At 56.2% G+C, this 19,973-nt stretch overlaps 2 protein-coding genes across 2 annotated transcripts; one reads left to right on the plus strand and one right to left on the minus strand.

Moving 5' to 3' along the window:
- The first annotated feature begins 475 nt into the window (after positions 1-475).
- Positions 476-5,395, plus strand: VPS51 (VPS51 subunit of GARP complex). The gene is made up of 10 exons (XM_057379909.1): positions 476-696; positions 1,078-1,207; positions 1,427-1,573; positions 1,758-1,974; positions 2,117-2,846; positions 3,051-3,269; positions 3,567-3,788; positions 3,930-4,051; positions 4,479-4,566; positions 4,881-5,395. The coding sequence occupies exons 1-10, from the start codon at positions 484-486 to the stop codon at positions 5,139-5,141; spliced, it is 2,349 nt and encodes a 782-aa protein (XP_057235892.1). The 5' UTR covers positions 476-483; the 3' UTR covers positions 5,142-5,395.
- A 327-nt stretch (positions 5,396-5,722) lies between these two features.
- On the minus strand, positions 5,723-19,679 carry INCENP (inner centromere protein). The gene is made up of 17 exons (XM_057379903.1): positions 19,478-19,679; positions 19,278-19,391; positions 18,005-18,747; positions 16,560-16,611; positions 16,386-16,419; positions 14,878-14,956; positions 14,376-14,427; positions 13,796-13,913; positions 13,574-13,708; positions 11,593-11,702; positions 11,126-11,246; positions 10,281-10,403; positions 9,912-10,087; positions 9,526-9,616; positions 8,921-9,034; positions 7,674-7,833; positions 5,723-7,255 (listed from the first exon to the last, which is right to left on the minus strand). Exons 1-17 carry the CDS (start codon positions 19,639-19,641, stop codon positions 7,041-7,043), a joined length of 2,601 nt encoding a protein of 866 aa, XP_057235886.1. The 5' UTR covers positions 19,642-19,679; the 3' UTR covers positions 5,723-7,040.
- Between the last annotated feature and the right edge of the window lie 294 nt (positions 19,680-19,973).

Genomic DNA, 19,973 nt, shown 5'->3' on the forward strand with positions numbered 1-19,973 from the left:
GCCCAAGGTTGTACCTGAGCCACGGAGCACTTGTGGCCTCACAGCCCAATTCCAGCGTCACCCAGAGCCAGTCCGGGGCTGGAGCAGGATCCTCGAGTGGGGTGTCATGGGGACATGAGGATAGGGGGTGCACCGGGGCAGTGGAGACTCATGGGGACCTTGGGGAGGCCTGGGGACAGGTGGACAGTGGTGAGAAGGGACAGTGGGAGACACAGGGCCAAGGYTGGGGGTGCCACCGGCCGTTCACCCCTCGAGGGCTGGTGTCTCCACCCATGTCTGCTTTCTTWCTGGAATCTTTGAGCCCGGGGAGCMGCAGGACACGAGCCGTGGCGGCTCCGTCCCCGTGGCGGCTGCTCCAGGCCCGGTAACCGGGCCCCGCCACGGCTGCCGCCGCTTTCCCGTCGCCATGGCAACCGCCCGGCGCGCCGGAAGTGACGCGCGAGAAGGGCCGGAAGCGGCGGCCTGGGCGGAAGCGGTGGTGCGATGGCGGCGGTGACAGCGGGGAGCGGGGCGGGGAGCGGGGCCGGSGGCAGCCCCGAGGCCACCGGCGGGAGCACCGGGGGCGGCGGGTGGCGGCGTCCCCACGGGCCGCTCCAGCGCTACTATGGCCCATCCACTGCCGAGGCAGCCGAGGCGGCCCCGGACCCCACCGACATCAACGGGCCCCACTTCGACCCGGAGGTGTTCATGACCAAGGTGACTTTTGATCCCCTCAGGACACCCCTCCCGCGGGCATCCCCGCCTTGACGGGGGCTCCGGTGACCTCGATAGGTGCCGGGAGGTCCCCGCCGGGCCACGTCACGGGGGATCCCTTTGGGTGCCCCCGACCCTGGCGGGGGAGGTCCCCAGAGTCCCCAGAACCTTCGGACCTCCAGTGTCCCGAGGGGACCCCAGAAAGGGCATCTTCGTGCATGCTTGTGGATATGCTTCTGTAGAGACCCTGTGGGACACTGATTCTATTTGGGAATGGACTGAGGTGCTCTGGAGCAGCTGGACCCGGGGGCACTCGGGAGAGRGGGAGGCGGGGGGACGGCTCCTGGGGGAGCAGGGGCAGATGTGGAGCTGTTGCCCCGCCAGGTGCGCAGCGAGTGTCCCCTGGGGCAGCTGCTGGCCCGCGAGGCYGCGCTGGGGCGGGAGATCCGCGCCCTGGACAGTGACATGCAGACCCTGCTCTACGAGAACTACAACAAGTTCATCTCAGCCACCGGTGAGGAGATCCCTGCTGCTGACAGGGCCGGGACACGGGGCTTTGGGGATTGTCGCTGTGGCAGTACCGGGAAGCTGCCCTGGGCAGTGTGGGGGCTCACCCTGGAGACTTCAGCAGCCAGCCCTCCCTGGGGGGTTGTGGTGGTGGAGTGTTAATCTCGGGTGGGCTGGGAGGGTCCTGGGCAGCCAAGGGACTCAGCACGTGTCTCCTGCCCCCCAGACACCATCCGGAAGATGAAGGTGGATTTCCGGCACATGGAGGCCGAGATGGACGACCTGGCGGCCAACATGGCGGCCATCAGCGCCTCGAGCGCCCGCGTCAGCGCCGCGCTGCAGGACCGGCACCGCCGCGGCGCCCAGCTGGCCGGTACACAGCGGGGCTGGGACCATTGGTTGGGATGGGGATAAATTTGGGGGCTGGGGACAAATTTTGTGGGGACAGAGGGGCAGATGTGGGTGGTGGGTGTCCCCCATGGAGGGCAGATCCAGGTGCTGCTCCCCTCTCGTCCCCTCCCCGGTGCTGCCCCAGCCCTGACCCCCTGTCCCCGCAGGGGTGCAGGCGCTGCTGCGGAAGCTGCAGGCGCTGGTGGAGGTGCCGGGGCGGCTGCGGCGCTGGGCGAGCACGGAGCCCGCGAGAGCCCTGCGCTGCCACGCCCGCGCCCGCGCCGTGCTGCGCCACTATCGCCACCTGCCCTCCTTCCGCGCCATCGAGGACGAGAGCCACGCCATCATGGCCGACCTGGCCCAGCGCCTCCGCACACGCCTCCGGTGCGTTCAGCCCGCAGCCTGCGAGGGCAGCGCTGGGAAATGAGGATTTGGGGCTGTTCACTCTGGAGCCTACTCATGACTTCTGTCGCTTGTTCCGTTTCCTGCTGTGCTGCCGTTAACCCCGGGCCGTCCCACYTGCCAGGGAGGAGACGCTGGAGCCCAAGGAGCTCACCGAGTGCGTGGAGATGCTGCTGCAGCTGGAGGAGCCGCCCGAGGAGCTGAGCGAGGAGTTCCTGAGCCAGGCGGGCGCGCGCCTCGAGGCCGAGCTGGCGGCGCTGGAGGCTGAGCTGCCCRCGGCCGACCCCTCGGGTGCTGCCACCACGCCACCGCCGCCCGCCTCCGACATCCTGGACTTCGTGGACCGCGGCAGCTCGGCCTTCGTGGGCACGCTGTGCCAGCTGGCCGGCTCGTACCGCACGCTGTTCGGCGGGGACACGGGGCGCCTGGAGCCCTTCGCCGCCACACTGGCCGCCCGCTACTTTGCGCTGCTGGAGCGGCGGCTGGCGCTGGAGCGCGGCCTGGGCGACACCTCCCTGCTGGTGCGGGCGCTCGACCGCTTCCACCGCCGGCTGCGCGCGCTGCTGGAGCTGCTGCCCGCGGGCGCTGAGGCTGCTGCCGCCCTGGTGGCCCGCGCCGCCCGCGAGCGCGTCGACCGCTACYTGCGCGCCCTGCAGACCTTCTTCCTGGGCTGCCTGGGCGACGTGCGCCAGGCGCTGGCGGCCCCTCGGCCCCCCGGCAAGGAGGGGCCCGGCCTGCCTGACCTGCTGGCCACGCTGGCCGCCTCCGTGCTGGGCCAGCTCAAGGCCGTGCTGGCCTACGTGCAGCTCTTCACTGCCAGGGACGTCGCCTTCGCCAGCCTGCCCTACTTCAAGGTGRGGCACCGCGGGGTAGGGTGCTCTGGGGGCAGTGGTGTGACCTGGGGTGGCACTGGYTGAGGGGGCCAGGGGCTGTTTGGGGCTCAGTGGAGCAATCTGGAGGTGGCACAAGGCAGGGTGGGGGTCACAGGGCRGTTTGGAGCCTGTACAGGGCAGTCTGCGGGGTTTTAGGGTGTGACCGCTCCCCCTGTTTGTGCACAGGGGGAGTTCTGTGTGACAGCAGTGCGTGAGGGATTGGTGGTGGCCTTTGTGCGCTGGCTGTGCCGCACTGCCCGCGGCTTTGCTGACGGCCCGGCTGAGCGAGGAGCTCCTGCCGCCCCCCCTGCCCTGCTGCTGCTCCTCGCCCGCCTCTGCCTGGACTATGAGAACTCCACCATTGGCTACATCCTCACCCTCACCGATGAGCAGTTCCCACCCCAGGTGAGCTCCTGAATGGCCCTAAGGGGACCCTGAATGTCCCTGAGATATCCCCAGGAGGTTCTGCATGTCCCAAGAGCCCCTGGAGCCCCAAGGACATGTGAGAGGGGCAGTGATGCTGCTGCAGGCAGAGTGGCCCAGCACATCCCACGTGTCCCCAGAGTCCCTGTGCCCCCAGCACATCAGATTCAGAGTCATGGGGGACATCCCCACGCGTCCCCACGCTCCTTGTACTCCCAGTGGTAACAGTGCTGTGGGGGAGGTGCAGGGCTGCTCCTCACACCCGTGTGTGTCCCCCAGGACTCGGGGCCGGCGGTGACACCGGGGCCGGCGCTGTGTGCRGAGGCGCGGGCAGCGGCACAGCGGCTGCTGGACCACTACGTGCAGGTGCAGGGMGCGGCCGTGGCGCAGATGCTGCGCAAGAGCGTGGAGACGCGCGACTGGCTGGGCACCGTGGAGCCCCGCAACGTGCGCGCCGTCATGAAGCGCGTGGTGGAGGACATCACTGCCATCGACGTGCAGGTYGGGCTGCCACCGGGGCTGGGCGGGTTGGACACCCCTGGAGGGAGCTGGGGGGGTGGCAGGGGATTTGAGGGATGCTCTGTGGTTTGGGGGGGTCCTTGGAGGGGGTTTTGGGTGCTGAATGTGTGGTGCTGCACGCAGGTGGGGCAGCTCTTCGAGGAGGGGGTGAGGCGAGCACAGAGCAGCGATTCCAGCCGACGAGCCTTCTCCGTCTACAGCAGCTCGCGGGCACCCGGCCGCTACGCCCCCAGCTACACCCCCAGGTTAGCCCTGCCACCCCCAGGCCTCCTGTGTCACCACCAGGGCCACTCCAGTACCCCTGGGCTCCCTCTTACTGCGGCATCCACTGCATCTTCCCTGTCATCCTCTTCATGATCACAGACTGTCCCAATATCCTCCCACTATCTTCACAACCCAGACTGTCCTAATGATGATCCCTGTTTGTCCCAATGATCCCTGTGTTCCTTACAACTGCCYCAGAATCCCCTGGTGATCCCCATGGCCCTTCTGCTCCTCAGTTTTCTCATCTCTCCATATCCTTTGACTATCCTCATGTTCCCCTGCCGATCTTTCCCCAAACCATCCCTGTGTCCTCTGACCATCTCCATGGCCYCTGGCGGTCCCTGTGTCCCTGTCCTCACATCCCTGGCTCTGTCAGGTCTCTGAGTGTCCCTGTGTTCCTGTCCTCAGTGCCCCCATGGACACCCACCTGCTCAGCAACATCCAGAAGCTTTTCTCTGAGCGCATCGACATCTTCAGCCCTGTTGAGTTCAACAAGGTGAGGTCATGGGGACATTSCCATGTCCCTAAACATCCCCAGAGGCCCCAAACAGCCCACCTTCCCACTGCCCCATGTCCCTGGGAGCTATGACCAGGACAAGGGTGTCCCCAGAGTCCCCTCTCCTAGGTGTCAGAACTCAGGGGGCAGTGGAGGATCTGTGTGTAGTGACCAGGCCAAGGGGTGTCCATGTGCCACATGTCCCCATGCTCAGGAGTTCCCGGGAGTGGCAGCCAGGATAAGGAGCCCCATATCCTGTGTGGACATCGTCCCTGTGCCCATGTGCCATGTGACCCCACTGTCCCCTCACGCAGGTGTCGGTGCTGACGGGGATCATCAAAATCAGCCTGAAGACGCTGCTGGAGTGCGTGCGGCTGCGCACGCTGGGGCGCTTYGGGCTGCAGCAGGTGCAGGTGGATGGGCACTACCTGCAGCTCTACCTGTGGCGCTTCGCCTCCGATGAGCGCGTGGTGCAGGGGCTGCTGGATGAGGTGGCTGCCAGTGCTGCCCACCGCTGCCTTGACCCCGTCCCCATGGAGCACAGCGTTGTGGAGCTCATCTGCGAGCGCGGGTAGGATGAGGGACAGACACGTGCCACACCTCTGGGGACAGAGCTGGACCCTGAGACCCCACATGCGCACAAGGATGCTTTGGGTATCTCCCAACGTGGCAGCACTCAAGGACACCCTGTTCCCACACCGGCTCACACCATGTTGTTCAAACCCCCCTTCCCCACTGCCTCCCCACCCATACCAACCCCCCACCTTGGTGACATCCCCTCGTGCCTGGAGACAGCCCCTTTGTCACTAATAAATTATGTGTGAATTGAACTGAGTGTTGTGTCCCTGTCTGTGTCTGGGGGGTGGGAGCTGGCCCTGCACAGAGGGGCTCCCATCTGCAGCCGAGGTGACAGTACAGGGACAGGGGCTGGGCACTGAGAGATGTCCATATGARGGTACCAAATCTTAAAAATTAGGCACCGACAGCCTCCTGGGTACCACAAAGTGCTAGAGAACCCCAAAGGACAGATTTTCCATTTGATCTCAGGAGTTCTCCCCAGACAGGACATTCCTGCCTCAAGGAATTGGCACAAAAGGGACAGACTCCAAACCCTCAATTTCTCTAACAAAAATGCTATGAGGAGCCCAGAGCAGATTAAAATCACTTTATCCAACAGTGTCAGAAACTTTTGTACAAGAAACTTTTGTACAAGAAACTTTTGTATAAGAAACTTCTGTACAAAAAATTGCGGTCGCGCGAATACAGACCTGGATGCGCAGGATAGCCATGGGAACACAGGCACCCCATGGGTGCAGAGAGCAGCAGCCAGGCCTGATCTACAGAGCACCTCCAGAAGCACAGACTCTCCACAGATACAGATCTGGATATACAGAGCAGCCCCAGAATACAGACACCCCACAAATACAGACACCACTGCATTTAAATACAAACCCCATATCTTTTGAAGAGTATTTGCTGGCAAACAGTGCATTGGCTACGGATAGACAGGATCACATCCCCTCACACAGAGCAGTCTCTACAGGGATTTTACAGGACAAGGCTGGGTGCAGAAGGAATGACTAAACCACCATGGGCTCCTGGAATGGGAAGGTTGAGCTGGAATTTTTGGTTTGGTGGAACTGGGTTGGCCAGAGTCCAGTTAAYGGCGACTCACTGAACAGGAAGTGCTAAATATGCCAAGAGACACAACGAGCTGATGCTGTGCCACAGCCAAAGGTGAACAAGAGGGATTRAAGGTTAAACACATCCTCTCAATCCCATCTGGCCTCAGAGATGGAATTCCACTGAGAAACAAAAGTGTGCCAGAACCCTTGCAGAGTTTCTTCTATCRAGGCCCAGAGCTGGCTCACACACTTGTGGGTCCTTGGGGACATGGTCACACCTGTGCTCACATCTCTCCAGAGCTGACAGGTCACTGACACTTTTAGTGTGTTCCAGCCTTGTTCCAGCTGTGCCAACACCAGCTGTGCCCGGCTGAGGGATGCCACCACACAGGTGGAAAATGGAGCAATGAATCCCTTTGGGATTGCAGGAGATGAGCACACCTGGGAAGGCCTTCCTGAGAAGAGCTGTGAGCAGGCCAGACTGTGCCCTGCTACTGGTCCCTGTCCCTGGCTGTCACCAGCCCTGAGGGCAACACAGACGTACAACTGACCGAGGGTACTGCCAGGCGTGCGTGGCRGAGAGGGAGGATCCCACAGCTTCAGGTGACACCCGTCACCCACTGAAGGTCTGAGTCCATGCTGGCTCCAAGCTAAGGGTAAGAGAGAGGCACTTCCCAGGACAGTTCCTCGTGGATTGGCCTGACTGAAACCAGCCCCACAAACTGAGGCACAGGAGCCCAGGAAGAGCTCCCATTTATTCAACTCTAGAACCTAAATACYTAAAATGAAGAGTGACTCCTTCCTCACCTGGAAACAGGAAGGAACAYCTGCTGTACACCTGTCCTCATCTCAGGGCTTCTTGAGGCCAGAGGGCAGCCCCAGGGCCGGCTTGGCTCCCACGGTGGGCGGGGAGTGCCACACGGCYGAGCTCGTGCGCTTGAAGTAGCGGGGTTTGYTCTTGTAGAAGATATCCTCGAGCTTGGGGCTGGGGATGGCCCCAAACAGCGCRTCCACGTCAGGGGGGTTGTAGTACTGCCGGATCACAGCCTGGCTGAGCTCATTCCCTGTGGGAACAGATGAGGATTGTATTAATTTTGCTAATTGGGATTGCTGTGTAGGCTGTTGTACATGGCATGTCCCCACTCTGCTCTCTCGTCATTCCAAGGCAGCTTAGCAGAGTATTTGCTCCCCATCATGTTGTGACAAGATTCCCAACTGGCAGAGGACCCCTGACTCCACATTCCACAAAGAATCACGGAATGGTTTGGGTTGGAAAGGAATTTTAAAGCCCATCCGGTTCCAACCCCCTGCCATGGGCAGGGACATCTTCCACTAAATTGGGTTGCTCCAAGCTCCTGTCCAGCTGTGGACTCAGAAGTGAGTACTCCGTGCTGGAGTCCTTGTAATTCCTCCAGGCTGGAGGAGCTGAGCAGAACCCCACAGCAGCTCCCAGAGCCACARGTGTCCCCCCCAAACACATACCAGTGGCCCAGGCAGGGACAGGCTTGCGTGGCTGGCTYTCGTCATCCGTCGAGTCGTCGCTGTTCAGGTCCATCCCGTAGTCGTTCGAGTTTGTCACAGCCGGCTTGAAATCCTTCCTGCTCTGAGGAGTCATCTCATATGAGTTGCAGACYGGGGAATTCTAGAAGGGAAACACATTCCACAGGTGTTGGATGCAGCAACACCACCACCTCCGAGCTACAGTGGCACCGGCTCGTTCCATGTCTCCTGCTCTGTCCCCTCATGGCAGACCCTGAGTCTGGCAGCTCTCAAGTTTGGAGACCCGAGAGCTTGATCCAAGTTCCAAAGCTGTGACTCAATCATGGCTGTGCATGGCCTTCTCCTGTTTGATTAGGCTGATTAATTTGCCATCTGTGGCACGAGCACACAGCAATAGATGGATCTAAYGGGTCTAATAGATCATCAGCTTCACTCAAGTCAGACAAGGGTTAAATGGAGGTTTTATGTCACTGCAACAGTCACAYGCTCTAATTACCCTGCAACCCAACTTAAAGCTTGATTAATGATATAAAACTACTAATTCCCATTCAGAGAACCTGCCCACCAGGTCAGCCAAACCAAGCTGATGGGAGTGGCATACGCAGGAATTGTAAGGGCAGAAGACAACCTACAACTACAGTGAATTTCAGGTTTTTCAATTGGAAATTTTCAGTAGAAATTCAATTTTCAATCAGGAAATGGGTTGGACAGTTGTTCTTCCCCACCAGTCACCCTTCATGGCTGTTTATCCAGTGACAATAACTCCCAYGCAGCAGTTCTGCACTTTAAGATTCCGAGCTTTGCAAGGAGACAAGAGCCACGGGTTTGTTCTCACTGTTCAGGACGCCAACAGRCACCTGCACTATTCCCCCGTTCCCAACCGACACCGCTCCACATGCTCTCCTGCCACCTTGTGGCTGTTCCCAAATTTGATCCGAAWTAAAACTTCAGGCACTTCTCTGTCCTGAGGTCTTCCCCGTATTAAAGAGGCACTTAACACAGCTCCAACAGCTGCAGTCTTATTCACAGCCAGAAACCCTGTCCAATCCCTCTTGCTCCACTCTGTCATTGAAATATTCGTGGAGTCAACCCCAAATAACCAGGATTTACAGAACTCCCATGCTCCTGGAAAGGCAGATAAAGGCAGAGGGTCAAACTGCRCAAGGTAGGAGTGGGTCAGTACTGGGACTGAGCTCTGCTGTCACCCCTAAGGACCCATCCCCAGTTACCTCCTTGTTCTCCAGGAGTGGTCCCCGGGCGTTTTCTTTGGCTTTTTGCTCCTCTGACAGTTTCTTCTGCTCTTCCTCCTGCCTCTTCTTCTCTGCCAGCATCTGCTGCTCCCGCTACCAAGTGACACCCACAGCATTACCCTTAGGGACCATGCTCTCAACCCAGCCATCCATCTTTGTGACAGGCAAAATATCCAAGCACATAATTACAGCTGTTCCTCGTATTGCTGAGGAGCACTTGGGACATGGTGCAGCTTCCTCAGAGGGGACAAACTCACTGACCCCCCATGTAACAGCATCAGCTGCCTTTCCCTGACAAAGCCAGGGCCTCCTGCCTTGAAAAAAATTCTACTGACTTTATCTTGGGGCTATAAAAGCCAGAAAGCAGAACTGTGTGCTACTGACCTTGGCCTCTTTCTAGACCAGTAAACAGTATTTTTAGAGGCCAAGTCACCCCCCAGTACCATAACCATCCCAAACAGGTCCAGCTTCTTTCTCAGAAATGCCACAGTAGCTCCTCAGGGCTCCCCAGTGTCCCAGCTGAGCTGTTTYAACAGCAACAGCCGCTGAGGCCAGACTGTGTGGCTCCAAAATCAATCACTTACCTCCTTCTCCTTCTCCCTCTCCCTACGGAGCCGCTCCTTCGCAGCCTCTGCTTCCTTCTGCAGGCGGGCAGCGTTCTGCTGCTCCCGGAGCCTGGGAACCACAGCACAGGCCCTCACTCCCAGAACCACACCAGGGAACCACACCAGGGCCCCCCACCACTGCCTGCAGCAACCCCCMCTCCCTCACAGCTCTTCAGGAACCCCCCACCACATTCCCAACATCCTGGAGCCCAGAATTCCTCCCTGGTAACTCAGCACAAGCAACAGTCCACGGCACTGCCAGGTCMCAGCAGCTCCCCACTGCTCCAGCCTTCCACTGCTGCCCTCTGYTCCGGCTGCATTTCAATCCCAGAATTTGGTATATAAACAGGATTTTGCTGCCTTACTTTTCTGCCTGGATCCGTTCCTGCTCCCTCTTCCTTTCCAGYTCTCTCTCTGCAGCCAGCTGTCTCTCCCGCTCCTGTTCTGCCTGCCTCTGCTCAGCCATCTTYTTGGCACGCTCCTGCTCCTCTTCTCTCTTCTTCTGCATCAGCTCCCGGTGCCGCCGCTCCTCCTCCTCCTCCTGTAAGGTCAGGCAAGAGTTACTCACCTGACAGGAGCAGGCTCCAGATGACAGCACCAGGAACCCCTCACTTTGCCCAAATCCCCATTGCTACMTGGCAGGGAAACACTTTGGGAGTAAATTCTCAGTGCCCAAGGCAGGTGGATCCCCTGTCCAGTTCTGCCTGCAGGACAGGATGGGCCCCCACACACACCTGCTGCAGAGCTCTTTGTCTCCTKGCCTCCTCTTCTTGTCTGCGCCGGGCCTCAGCTTCCTCCATCTTCCTGGCAGCCACTCTCTTCTTGATCTTCTCCTCTGCCAGCCTCTCTTCCCGTACCTGGAGCACACACAGACCCACTCTCATGTAGGACAGTACAGCAGGACATCTCACAGAGACAGTACAGCAGGACATCTCACAGACAGAGCCCTCCCTCCTTTTCCCCCCAGGAACCAGGGGACCTGCACTCTGTTTTAAAAAGGTCATATTTAGGGCAATGACCTTGTTTTACAGCCCTCTGGGAAGAGCTGACCCCATCCTGGGGTTTACACATCCAGTCCCACAAAGCCATTGGAATAGAACCTCAGAGCCATGCAATCAGACAGGCAGCTGGGGATAATTAAAGCAGACAAATGACCACTAGGCCACTGCACAAATTGCCTGGAAGTCTGGGATCTGAGGAAGGTTCTGGAGGAAGGATGTTTGTTTTCCCCTGTCCAGCTATTACTCAGATAGGATAAGCAGCAGATAAAGCCTTGGGACCATTAGGCCGCCTTTATCTACTGCAAGTCCTTCTCCCATCTACCACAGCATTAATAAAGCCCATTTAGGTTCATGATTATGGAAAACAGGGGTTCAGCTGCCATTTGCTGTAGCCAGAGAAAGGCAGTCCCTCAGGATCACCAGGGCTCTGGAAAGTTCTTTATTAAACTATTCTCTGGTTCAGCTTCTAGAATGCAGAAAGCAGCCTCCACGCCCCTCTTTCCACAGAGCACATTTGTGTGGTACCAACTACCTCAGTGACTAGTGACTGTCCCAAATAGGCTCTGCAGGGGTTGTACCTTCTCGGTCTTCTCATCAAACAGTGCAATCTTCTGCTCAATCCTCCTCTTCCTCTCCTTCTCGATCTCCTCCACCCGCTCCCGGGCTTGCAGCGCTTTGCGCTGGCGCTCCTCGCGCTTCCTGAGGACACAGCCCAGCTCACCATCGTGTTCCAGCCAGGTGAGCATCCCCCAGCTCAGCACAAGGCCAAAAAGACACAGCAGGAAATTCAATGGCCCAAATTCCCCATTCCTTTAAGCACCAGCCATATTTAAGCTCTGTCAGAAAGGGAGGACTCAAGACATAAAGACGCAGCAGTGGGTGGCAAAGACAGTCAATGCTTTGTATCAGCATTCCAGAGATACCCCAAGGAGAAACACTGCCTGTGCCTACAGGAATTTCTGCTGCTTGCACAAGCCCTGCAAGATAAAACACCTGGACACAGAAACCTACAGGTGCCAAGAGCAGCATGACCACATCTACTCACAGCTTTGCCTCTTCAAGTCGCCGTTTCTTCTCCTCCTCCAGCTTTTGCCTTCTCAGCTGCTCAGCTTCTTGCTTTTTCCGCAGAGTCTCTAGCTTCTGCCTCTCCTTTTCCTGAGGGGAATTGAAATGTCATTGTACCCACTGGCCAGGGCTCCTTCTCACTTCACCTGCTCTGGACAAGAGCCCAGAGGTGACAGCAAGGAGCTGCAGGCAGGAAAATGGCATGGTGACAGCCCTGGAGCAGAGCTAGGGCAGCCTGTGACCTGGTCATGAACGGGTATGTGCAGGGAAAACAGTGGTGTGAATCTTGTGGAGCAAGAGGGGAAGCTGGGGTGCTGAAACAGAAGCATCAGCTCTGGGAGCCCAGGCAGCATCCTCAGGGAATGCAGGCAGCCAGCCTCGTGCTTTCTCTTGGTGCAAAGGAGCCACCAAGCAGCGCTAATGCCTGGCACRGCTCCCGCTTCCTGCGGCGAGCGCGGGGACAGATGGTGCTCCAGGAAACACCTTGAGCTCCCGCTGGCGCCTGTGCCTCCCACGAGGCTCTATCTGGTGGTGAACCACCAGCACTCCGAGAGCTCCCAGCTTGCTCCGGCACGCAGCCAGCTCCGTGTGCCAGCCAGAAACAGGGGCTTTCTCCTTGTTTTCCTGACCCAGCTGAGGCATACTGTCAGACAGGGGAGCAAGATCCAGCCACCACTACAACCACAGCAAATGGATTAGTATCAACCCACTCCATATCAGAGCAGGCCTGGTCACAGCACAAAACCACAGACCAGCATGGGGATTATCCAAGGGATTCCCTTACACTGGGCTCTGTGCTGTAAACGCTTGGTGCTGTCAGCATCCAAACTGGTTAATATAAAACTAACAATTATATCTTATTGCTCTGCTGCTAYTTAGTTATGTTTAGCTCCCACATGGAAAAGCTCCCGAGGGGGAGCTGCCTGCACTGGAATGAAATCTAAAACATTCCATGAACTGACAGCAGCAGAGGAAGCACTCCCTAGCCACAAGACTCTTTTCTCATCCTATTAACTCCTTTGTGCTACATACACTAACATCAGCTGGGGCCCAACAAGATTGAAGCTGGAATCCTTCACTGCTTCCCAAAGGCCTTCCCTGACCTGCTGGAGCACAGCCAGGCTCTGAGCACAGCTCTAGGAAGCTGTCCTATTAGGCTGCTAGATGCAGCAACAGCAATTCCTGCACCCTGCCCTCCTCTTTATCCATCTCAGCTCTCCTGCAAGGAAAAAACCAGCACCAGAGCTGTCTACTTTGCAGGTGAGTTGTTGGGTATTGAGAGTATGAGCAATTCCTGCTTGGCACACAGCTTCCAGCACGGCTCTGAGTGAATCCAGGAAGCTCCACTCTTGTCTAGAACCAGCTTTCAAATCCCTCTCTCCYAAACTGCTCCTGGCTTGGAAAAAGAGGGCCTTGGAAAACTTCCTGGGGTAGTGCAGAAGCACCTGTCCACAGCCAGCCAAGGTGATACTGATGCCTGCTTGATTTGGGACACCAGCTGTTGTCTGACTAGTCCCACACACAAGACAGCCTTGTGTTTCCTTCTGCCTGAAGGGTTCRGAAAACCTCCAAAGTTGGGATTTAAGAGCTATTAGCTCAACCTCACTYGTGAGCCCTAGGAAGGAGAGCTGGAATGTACATGCTGCAGTTATCAATACAACTCAACATTCACAATACCCTAGATTTTTTTTTTCCATTTTTCATCCCTGACTGTTATTTCCAATAACAGTTTGGGAGAGAGGGATTTGAGAGCTGGTTCTAGACAGCTATAGGGGAATTAACGATGCAGGTATGAAGTCTGGAGTTCAAACTGGAATTCTTTAGGAAGCTGATTAACCCAAATTTTATTTAAGTGTAAACACACCACTTCAAATCACTTTGTTTCAAATGGGCTGCAAAGCTCCTTTCATGTTAGGTACTTAAAGCACTTTGTACTGGCTTAGAGCAGAGCCTCCTCTTACCTTGGGATCAGCCTGGAGAGGGGTGTTGTACCTGATGAAGGATTTGATGACTCCATTCCTCCCCACAGAGCTTGGTGTCATGAGGAGCTGATTCTTCTGCACGGTGTGCAGGAACGTTTTGAACGGGCGCACCACCTGTGGGAGCAGCACCACAGTGTGAGTGTGGGGGGTRAGTAAAAAACGGGTCTTGGTGAGGCTTTCCCAGGCTTACAAGGATCTCACCTTGCTGGCTGGGAGGACTGGGGATGGAGTCTTCCTCCTGAGAGGAGACAGCCCTCCCTCCTCTGCCTGCTGGTGGTCATAGCGCTCGTCCACGGCTCTCTTGTAGCTTGGCTTCCTCCTGTGAGACAGCACAGCCCATCACACCRGGCAAATCCTCCTCATGCCTCCCAAGTCATGAGGAAAGGGAAAGGGCCATAAAACTATCTTGGGATTAAGAGATTCCAATGCTGCCTAGAGAAGCTGTGGCTGCCCCATTCCTGGAAGTGTCCAAGGCCAGGTTGGACGGGGCTTGGAGCAGCCTGGCCTAGTGCAAGGTCTCCCTGCCCAGAGCAGGGGGTGGGACTTTAAGGACCCTTCCAACTCAAACCAGTCTGTGATTCTTAGATCCTGCACACACAGCCAATAAAAAAAAATCCTAATACAGAAGAAAATGCCAATTAAATAATAGAATCATGGAGGAAAACTTATTTGCAAAAGTTTCATGGTCACAAACACTGAGGCCAGTGAACAATGTTCCAGCACTGAACCTGTTTGGCATGGGACAACAGCCCCCAACAAAAGATCTCCAACCAGGGCATACCTGGCACTCTGGGGTGGATCTAGGGTCTCTCCATTCCTATTTAAGTTGTTTTCTGAAAAAAAGAACAGTTACACAGTGAGTTCCAGCAGAAAAAAATCCCCTCCAACACAGGTTTGACAGCAGAGAACAGATGAAGCAGCTCAGTGAACAGCAAAACCAGGCACAGCAGGACCTGGCTCACATGGCACCATTCCCACCTGGAAACTCCAGACAAAGCACAGCCCAAAGCTGTGTTCTGCACAGCTTCAGCAATAGAGCTCAGTTGCACCTCCCACAACCCTCCAGCCTCATTATATCCATCTCTTATGTGCTTGCCAGGATGGAAATAACTCCAGCACAGTTTTCTCACTGCTAATTGTATGAAACAAATCCCTGCTCATCAAACATTAATTAATCTTTCAAACTGAGCTCTCAAATTAACCAGTCAATTTTTCCAGCTTCCCAGACAGCCTCCCAAAACGATAACTTCCCAAAGTCCTGCCCCAAACTCTTCTGGAATTACCACTGCTGCTTGGCTCCTGGGGCTGCCCATGTTTGCTGGCTGTGTGGGAGCGAAGGGACATCCGACGGCTTTGGACATCCTGGGGAAAAGCAAGCAGGTTCAGGACAATTCCACATAGAAATGGCCTGTTCCTGGTTCAGATCATGGGGTGGTTCTGACCAGGGTACGGTCAGCAGCATTACCAGGGAATGCCAAACCACCTCTTGGCAAAGCCCTGGATGCTGCATCATCAGGAGAGGCACGGGCATTAACACGCATCTGYGCTGCTTAAACTCAACCAGCTCATCAACTATTAAGGCCAGGAGCTTTCCAAGCTGTAAATCTGTGCTGCCAGAGCTCCRTCCAGAGCCAGAGTGCCCATTTCCCCGAGCAGTGATGAATGGGGAGCCTGGAGACAGCGGATAAATGGCTCATTTCCATGATTTATCTGTTTGTTATGGGATACCCATCGCTGCTCGCTGCCTCTGCACTTAGGCTGGGGCACGCTCCGCTGGGATAATGGGCTGTGGTTCTGGAATTGCTCTCTGCTAGCAGCACCAGCATTACCTCCTGGTCAGCACTTCACAGTGCTGCATTGGGAAGAGAAGAAAAGAGATTGATGGAGATTTCATCTTCCCCAATTGCATCTGCAGGGTCTAGAAAAACTGCTTTTTTTGGAGTTTCTGCACAGCCATAACAACTCTCCTTGTTTTCACAAGTGCTTCAGGCCACTGCTCTGTTCCATCAATTCAGGCTCTGCTCATTGAAATTTATTCTGGACAAAACACTGACATGATCTAGGATTACTTCCTCAGAGAGGACTGTGGGGAGAAAGGTGTTGACCTGAATAATATTCACAATATAATGGTGTCTGTCCAAACTAACAAGAGCTGAATGACCTGCAGGATTGACCAAAAGGTCAAAAGAAGCTTTAAAAATACAATGTACAAACCATGTACAACCAGCTGAACCAAACTTCCCTGAAGCATAAGGTTTTTTTTTATCTGTAGAGACTGGGGACTGAATCTTCACTTAATGATCTCTAGCAAGTGGTTAAGAAGGAAGAGCCAAGAAGGACTCAACCCTGAGGTCAGGCTCACGGTGGTGTGCAACAATTTSAACAGATTTAGGAAAATGACAGAGGAAAGGCTGTCTTTTAGCCAAGGAATCCTGGAAAGCATCCAAGACTGTAACACCCTTCTGACAGAACACCTCGACCTGCACCCAAAGCCTTGAGTCATACATGCTCATTTCCCAAAGAAAACTGCTGCTTTTGGTTTTGCTGGTTCTGGAATGTTTGATTAAGACTTTCCCTAGTCTGAGTACCAGAACCAGAGAGGCTGTGGATGGRCTCATGCACCTCTGAGCCAGATGCTCTGTGACTTCCTCACTCACTGCTATGGAACAGGTAGGCAAAGTCTGGCAATCCATAGCCACAGCTCCCAAATTTCCCTAAAAGGTGTATTCCACACATTTCCCTCCCAAATCTACACAGACACAAATGCTTTCAACCCCTGCCCAAACCTTACCAGCTTGGAGGGGGTGGAAGGTTCAGGAAGAGGCCTAGAGGAAAAAGAAAAAGAGTCCATGCTTAGCTACACTGAGGAAACTGGGAAGCCACTTGGATTTTACACCAAGAATGGCAGTGAAAAATCTTACAAGCAAGGTAGTGAGGATAAATAAATAAGTGAAAGCATTCTCACCCGGTTTTGACAACCGTTTCCTCATTTTCTGGCACACTTGTGGAGCTTGAGGCTGTGGAAGAGGAAAAAACACATGTGAGCTATGAGGTTGGGGTGCAGGCCAGGGATCTGGTGGGRTAAGGATCTCCAGATACTTAAGCAGAGGGGCTTATCCTGCCCTGGGGGCACGGGAATACACCCAGGTGGCACTGCAGGAATGCAGCCGGCACTTCTGGTGCAGGAAAGCAGTTTTCAATTATAGATGAGCTCAGGGCGATATTCCACAAGCTGGCATTAATGGCGCTGGGCTTGGCCTTGGGCTTATCTGCAGGGCCTGGACTGGATATTAACAGCAGTTAGAGCCAGCATTATTTACAGCAGTGCAGCTTCTCGAGCCTGCATTCCAGCTGGCTCTGCTGCAGTGAGCTCAGAAGTTCTGACACAGCTGGAACCTGCCATGAACAACCATTGCAGCAATCACAGACTGSTTGGGGTGGGAARGGACCTTAAAGAYCATCCAGWCCCACCCCCTGCCTCTGCACAGGRACACCTYGYACTAGCCCAGGTTGCTCCAGGCCCTGTCCAACCTGGCCTTGGACACTTCCAGGGRTGGGGCAGCCACATCAACCCATGCCATGACCTCGCCACCCTCAAATGCAAAAATTCCTTTCATACACCCCATCTAATTTCCCCTTGCTCAGTTTGAACCTATTTCCCCTCATCCAGTCACTCCAGTTGCTGATTAAGTGTCCCTCTTTAGCTTTCTCGTTTAAGAATTCAAGCAGTTTAGATCAGACTGTTCTTCCCTAAACTTGCCTCTATCATCAAATGTAAAAGTGTAGGAGAGCTTTAATTTACAAAGTTCAGCCTCAAAATTCCCTTCTCAAACAAACTCTAAAACCAGCAGCCAGATCCTGCTAAGAGAATTTGTGGGAATTTCACCTTMCAGGAAACAGGCAAGGCTTTGGGAGAATCCATCAACCCTTTTGGATTCCCAAACCCTTTTCAGCTTTGCCAGCTGTCCTCACACAAACTGGAAAGACCAGGTGACCAGAGAAGCTGACTCMTCCCAGAAAGTGTCCAAGGCCAGRYTGGATGGAGCTTGGAGCAACGTGGGCTAGTGGAAGGTGTCCCTGCCMAGGGCAGAGCGTGGAACTGGTCTTTTCAAACCAAACTGTCCTGCGATTCCAGGTTTAACAACTCACAGCAAATCACCAGCTTAAAACTAAATTGAAATGGACTCACTGAGGCTGTTCTCCCAGGTGATTTACAAGGCTGAATTCAGTTACCTGGGTTTCTCTGCTGACAGGGGGCTCCAGAAAGCCAAGGAGAACTTCTGTGAGGGATTGCAGCCTGTCTAGCCCGGGAAGCTCATCWGCTACCCCCACACTGAAGACCCAGCCCCAGCACTTTGCTTTCCTCTGCAGCAGAAAGCGGCACAACCCCCTGGGGACACCCAAACTCACCATCCATGGAGCTGGAGGACACGGTTCTCTTCCGAGCCGCCGCTTTCTTGCTTGCTGCCTTAGCGATGGATGTCCGGACCATGCTCTCCCTCTTGCTGGCCAGGGAGTATTTCTCTGCCAGGGAGGTTCTGCGGCTCAGGGAGGTTTTCCCGATCAGGCTCCGGCGCACAGAGCGGCGGCTGCGCCGGCTGCCAGTCGGAGTCCCCGGGCTGTCCCTCAGGGGCTGGGAGGGCTCTTTGGTCCGGTTGTGTTCCTGAGGGGAGCCATCCTCCTCCTCCAGCTCAGCCTCTGTGCTCAGGGTGATGGTGACATTGGCCGCCTTTGCTGTCTGCAGCTTGGGTACAGCCTGGCTGGCCTCGGGAGTACAGGGCACCACCAGCTCAGGGACTGTGGGCACCAGCGGYGATTTGGGAACATCACGCTCCTTGGGAGAGCCATTCCCCAAGCTCGTGGGGAGCACCTCTGCCAGCTCCACTCCACTCCTCCGGAGAGGCTCAGCGGTGTCAGTGTGGTCAGCTTCCACCCAGGGATCTTTCTCTGCTGCCTGTGGGGCAGGAGGGGTCTCAGGAACCACCTTGGGGTTTCTAGCAGAGGCTGTAGCCCGGGATCGTGTCACACGCTGTGGTGGAGAGTCTTCTTTGGCCTCAGCCCTGCTGAGTTCCAGGTTTTTTTTGTTCCGGAGTCGCTGAGAATATCGCACAGAAGCCACCAGYTTGAGGCTGCTGCTCCTCCTCCCGCAGAGCCTGATCACAGGAACAGTGTGTTAGATGGGAACACGAGTCGGGAACAGCCTGGAGTCCTTCATGCATGCATAGGAACAGAGCCAAAACACCTGGGATGGGCCCCGGAGACACATTTGCACAGAGCAGCTAATGCAGAGAGTAATTAAYGGAGTAATGACTTTAAATCAGAAAAATAACAGAAACACGGGAACACAGAATCAGGTAACAAATAAAAGCATTTCTCGTAGCATCAAAATCCGATTTTTTTCGACCACAAGAACGAGAGTGCTCCAAGGCACAGTGTATGAATGAACCTTGAACACCGGGSGGACTCGCGGGTCGAAGGAAAGGGACCACCCATTGGACAAACGAGAGGATCGCCAGGACACCCTCCGTGGAGGGGACTGTTCCCCTGAACCCTTGGCAGCAAGTCTGTTCAGCCTCCCACGGGCTCCCTCCCTTCTCCRAGCCCCGATGGCACCCTCTGCGCTCCCCCTTTCCGCGGCCCGTCCCAAACGGGACTCCCCGATCCCGTTCCCGCCGCCCCTCACCGCTTCCTGCCGGACTCCTGCTCTTCTTTCTGCACGACCGACGGCCGCTTCCTCCGCTGCCGTTTCTTCTGTGACGGTGTCTTGGGCATCAGTTCGAGCTCCTCGTTGTAGTCGCTAGAGAAGAAGGGGAGATCAAGAGGCATCAGCGCGGAGGGCGGCCGGTACGGGCCGGGGCCTAGCAGGGAGCGGGGTGCGAGTACCTGACAAACATCCTGACCGCCTCCTCACAGATCTCATCCAGCCACAGCATATCTGTCTCATCCACCTGCCGCAGGAACTGGGCCAGACGCCGGTCGCACTCTGCGGGCAAGTCCAGCAAACACGCCGCGGCCCCCATCGCCGCCGCGGGCCCCTTCGCCGCCATCGCTTCAGCATCAACGGCCGCGCGCGCGCTGCCCGCCGTTCAAACGCGGCACCAGCCCCCGCGGCAGCCAATCACCAGCGGCCGTGCCCGCAGCAGCCAATCACCGCCCGCCGCCTCTCCTGGCCCGCCCACGCCATTGGCTGTCGGGGGAAGGGCTCGCTCTCGGCGCCGCTCTGCTCTCCCTTCTCTATGCTCTTGGAGGACTCGGCTCGGAAGGCGGGGCTTGAGGGGGCGGGCCCATGGGCTGCTCAATTGAATAGCTGGCGGATGATGGACAGGCTCTAGAACCAATAAGAGACTGGGGATTGGGAGGTGCGCCCTGTGATTGGCGA

The sequence above is a fragment of the Malurus melanocephalus genome, unplaced genomic scaffold (assembly GCF_030028575.1).
Source record: "Malurus melanocephalus ecotype Western Australia unplaced genomic scaffold, MMel_1.1 scaffold_426, whole genome shotgun sequence".
Taxonomy (NCBI): domain Eukaryota; kingdom Metazoa; phylum Chordata; class Aves; order Passeriformes; family Maluridae; genus Malurus; species Malurus melanocephalus.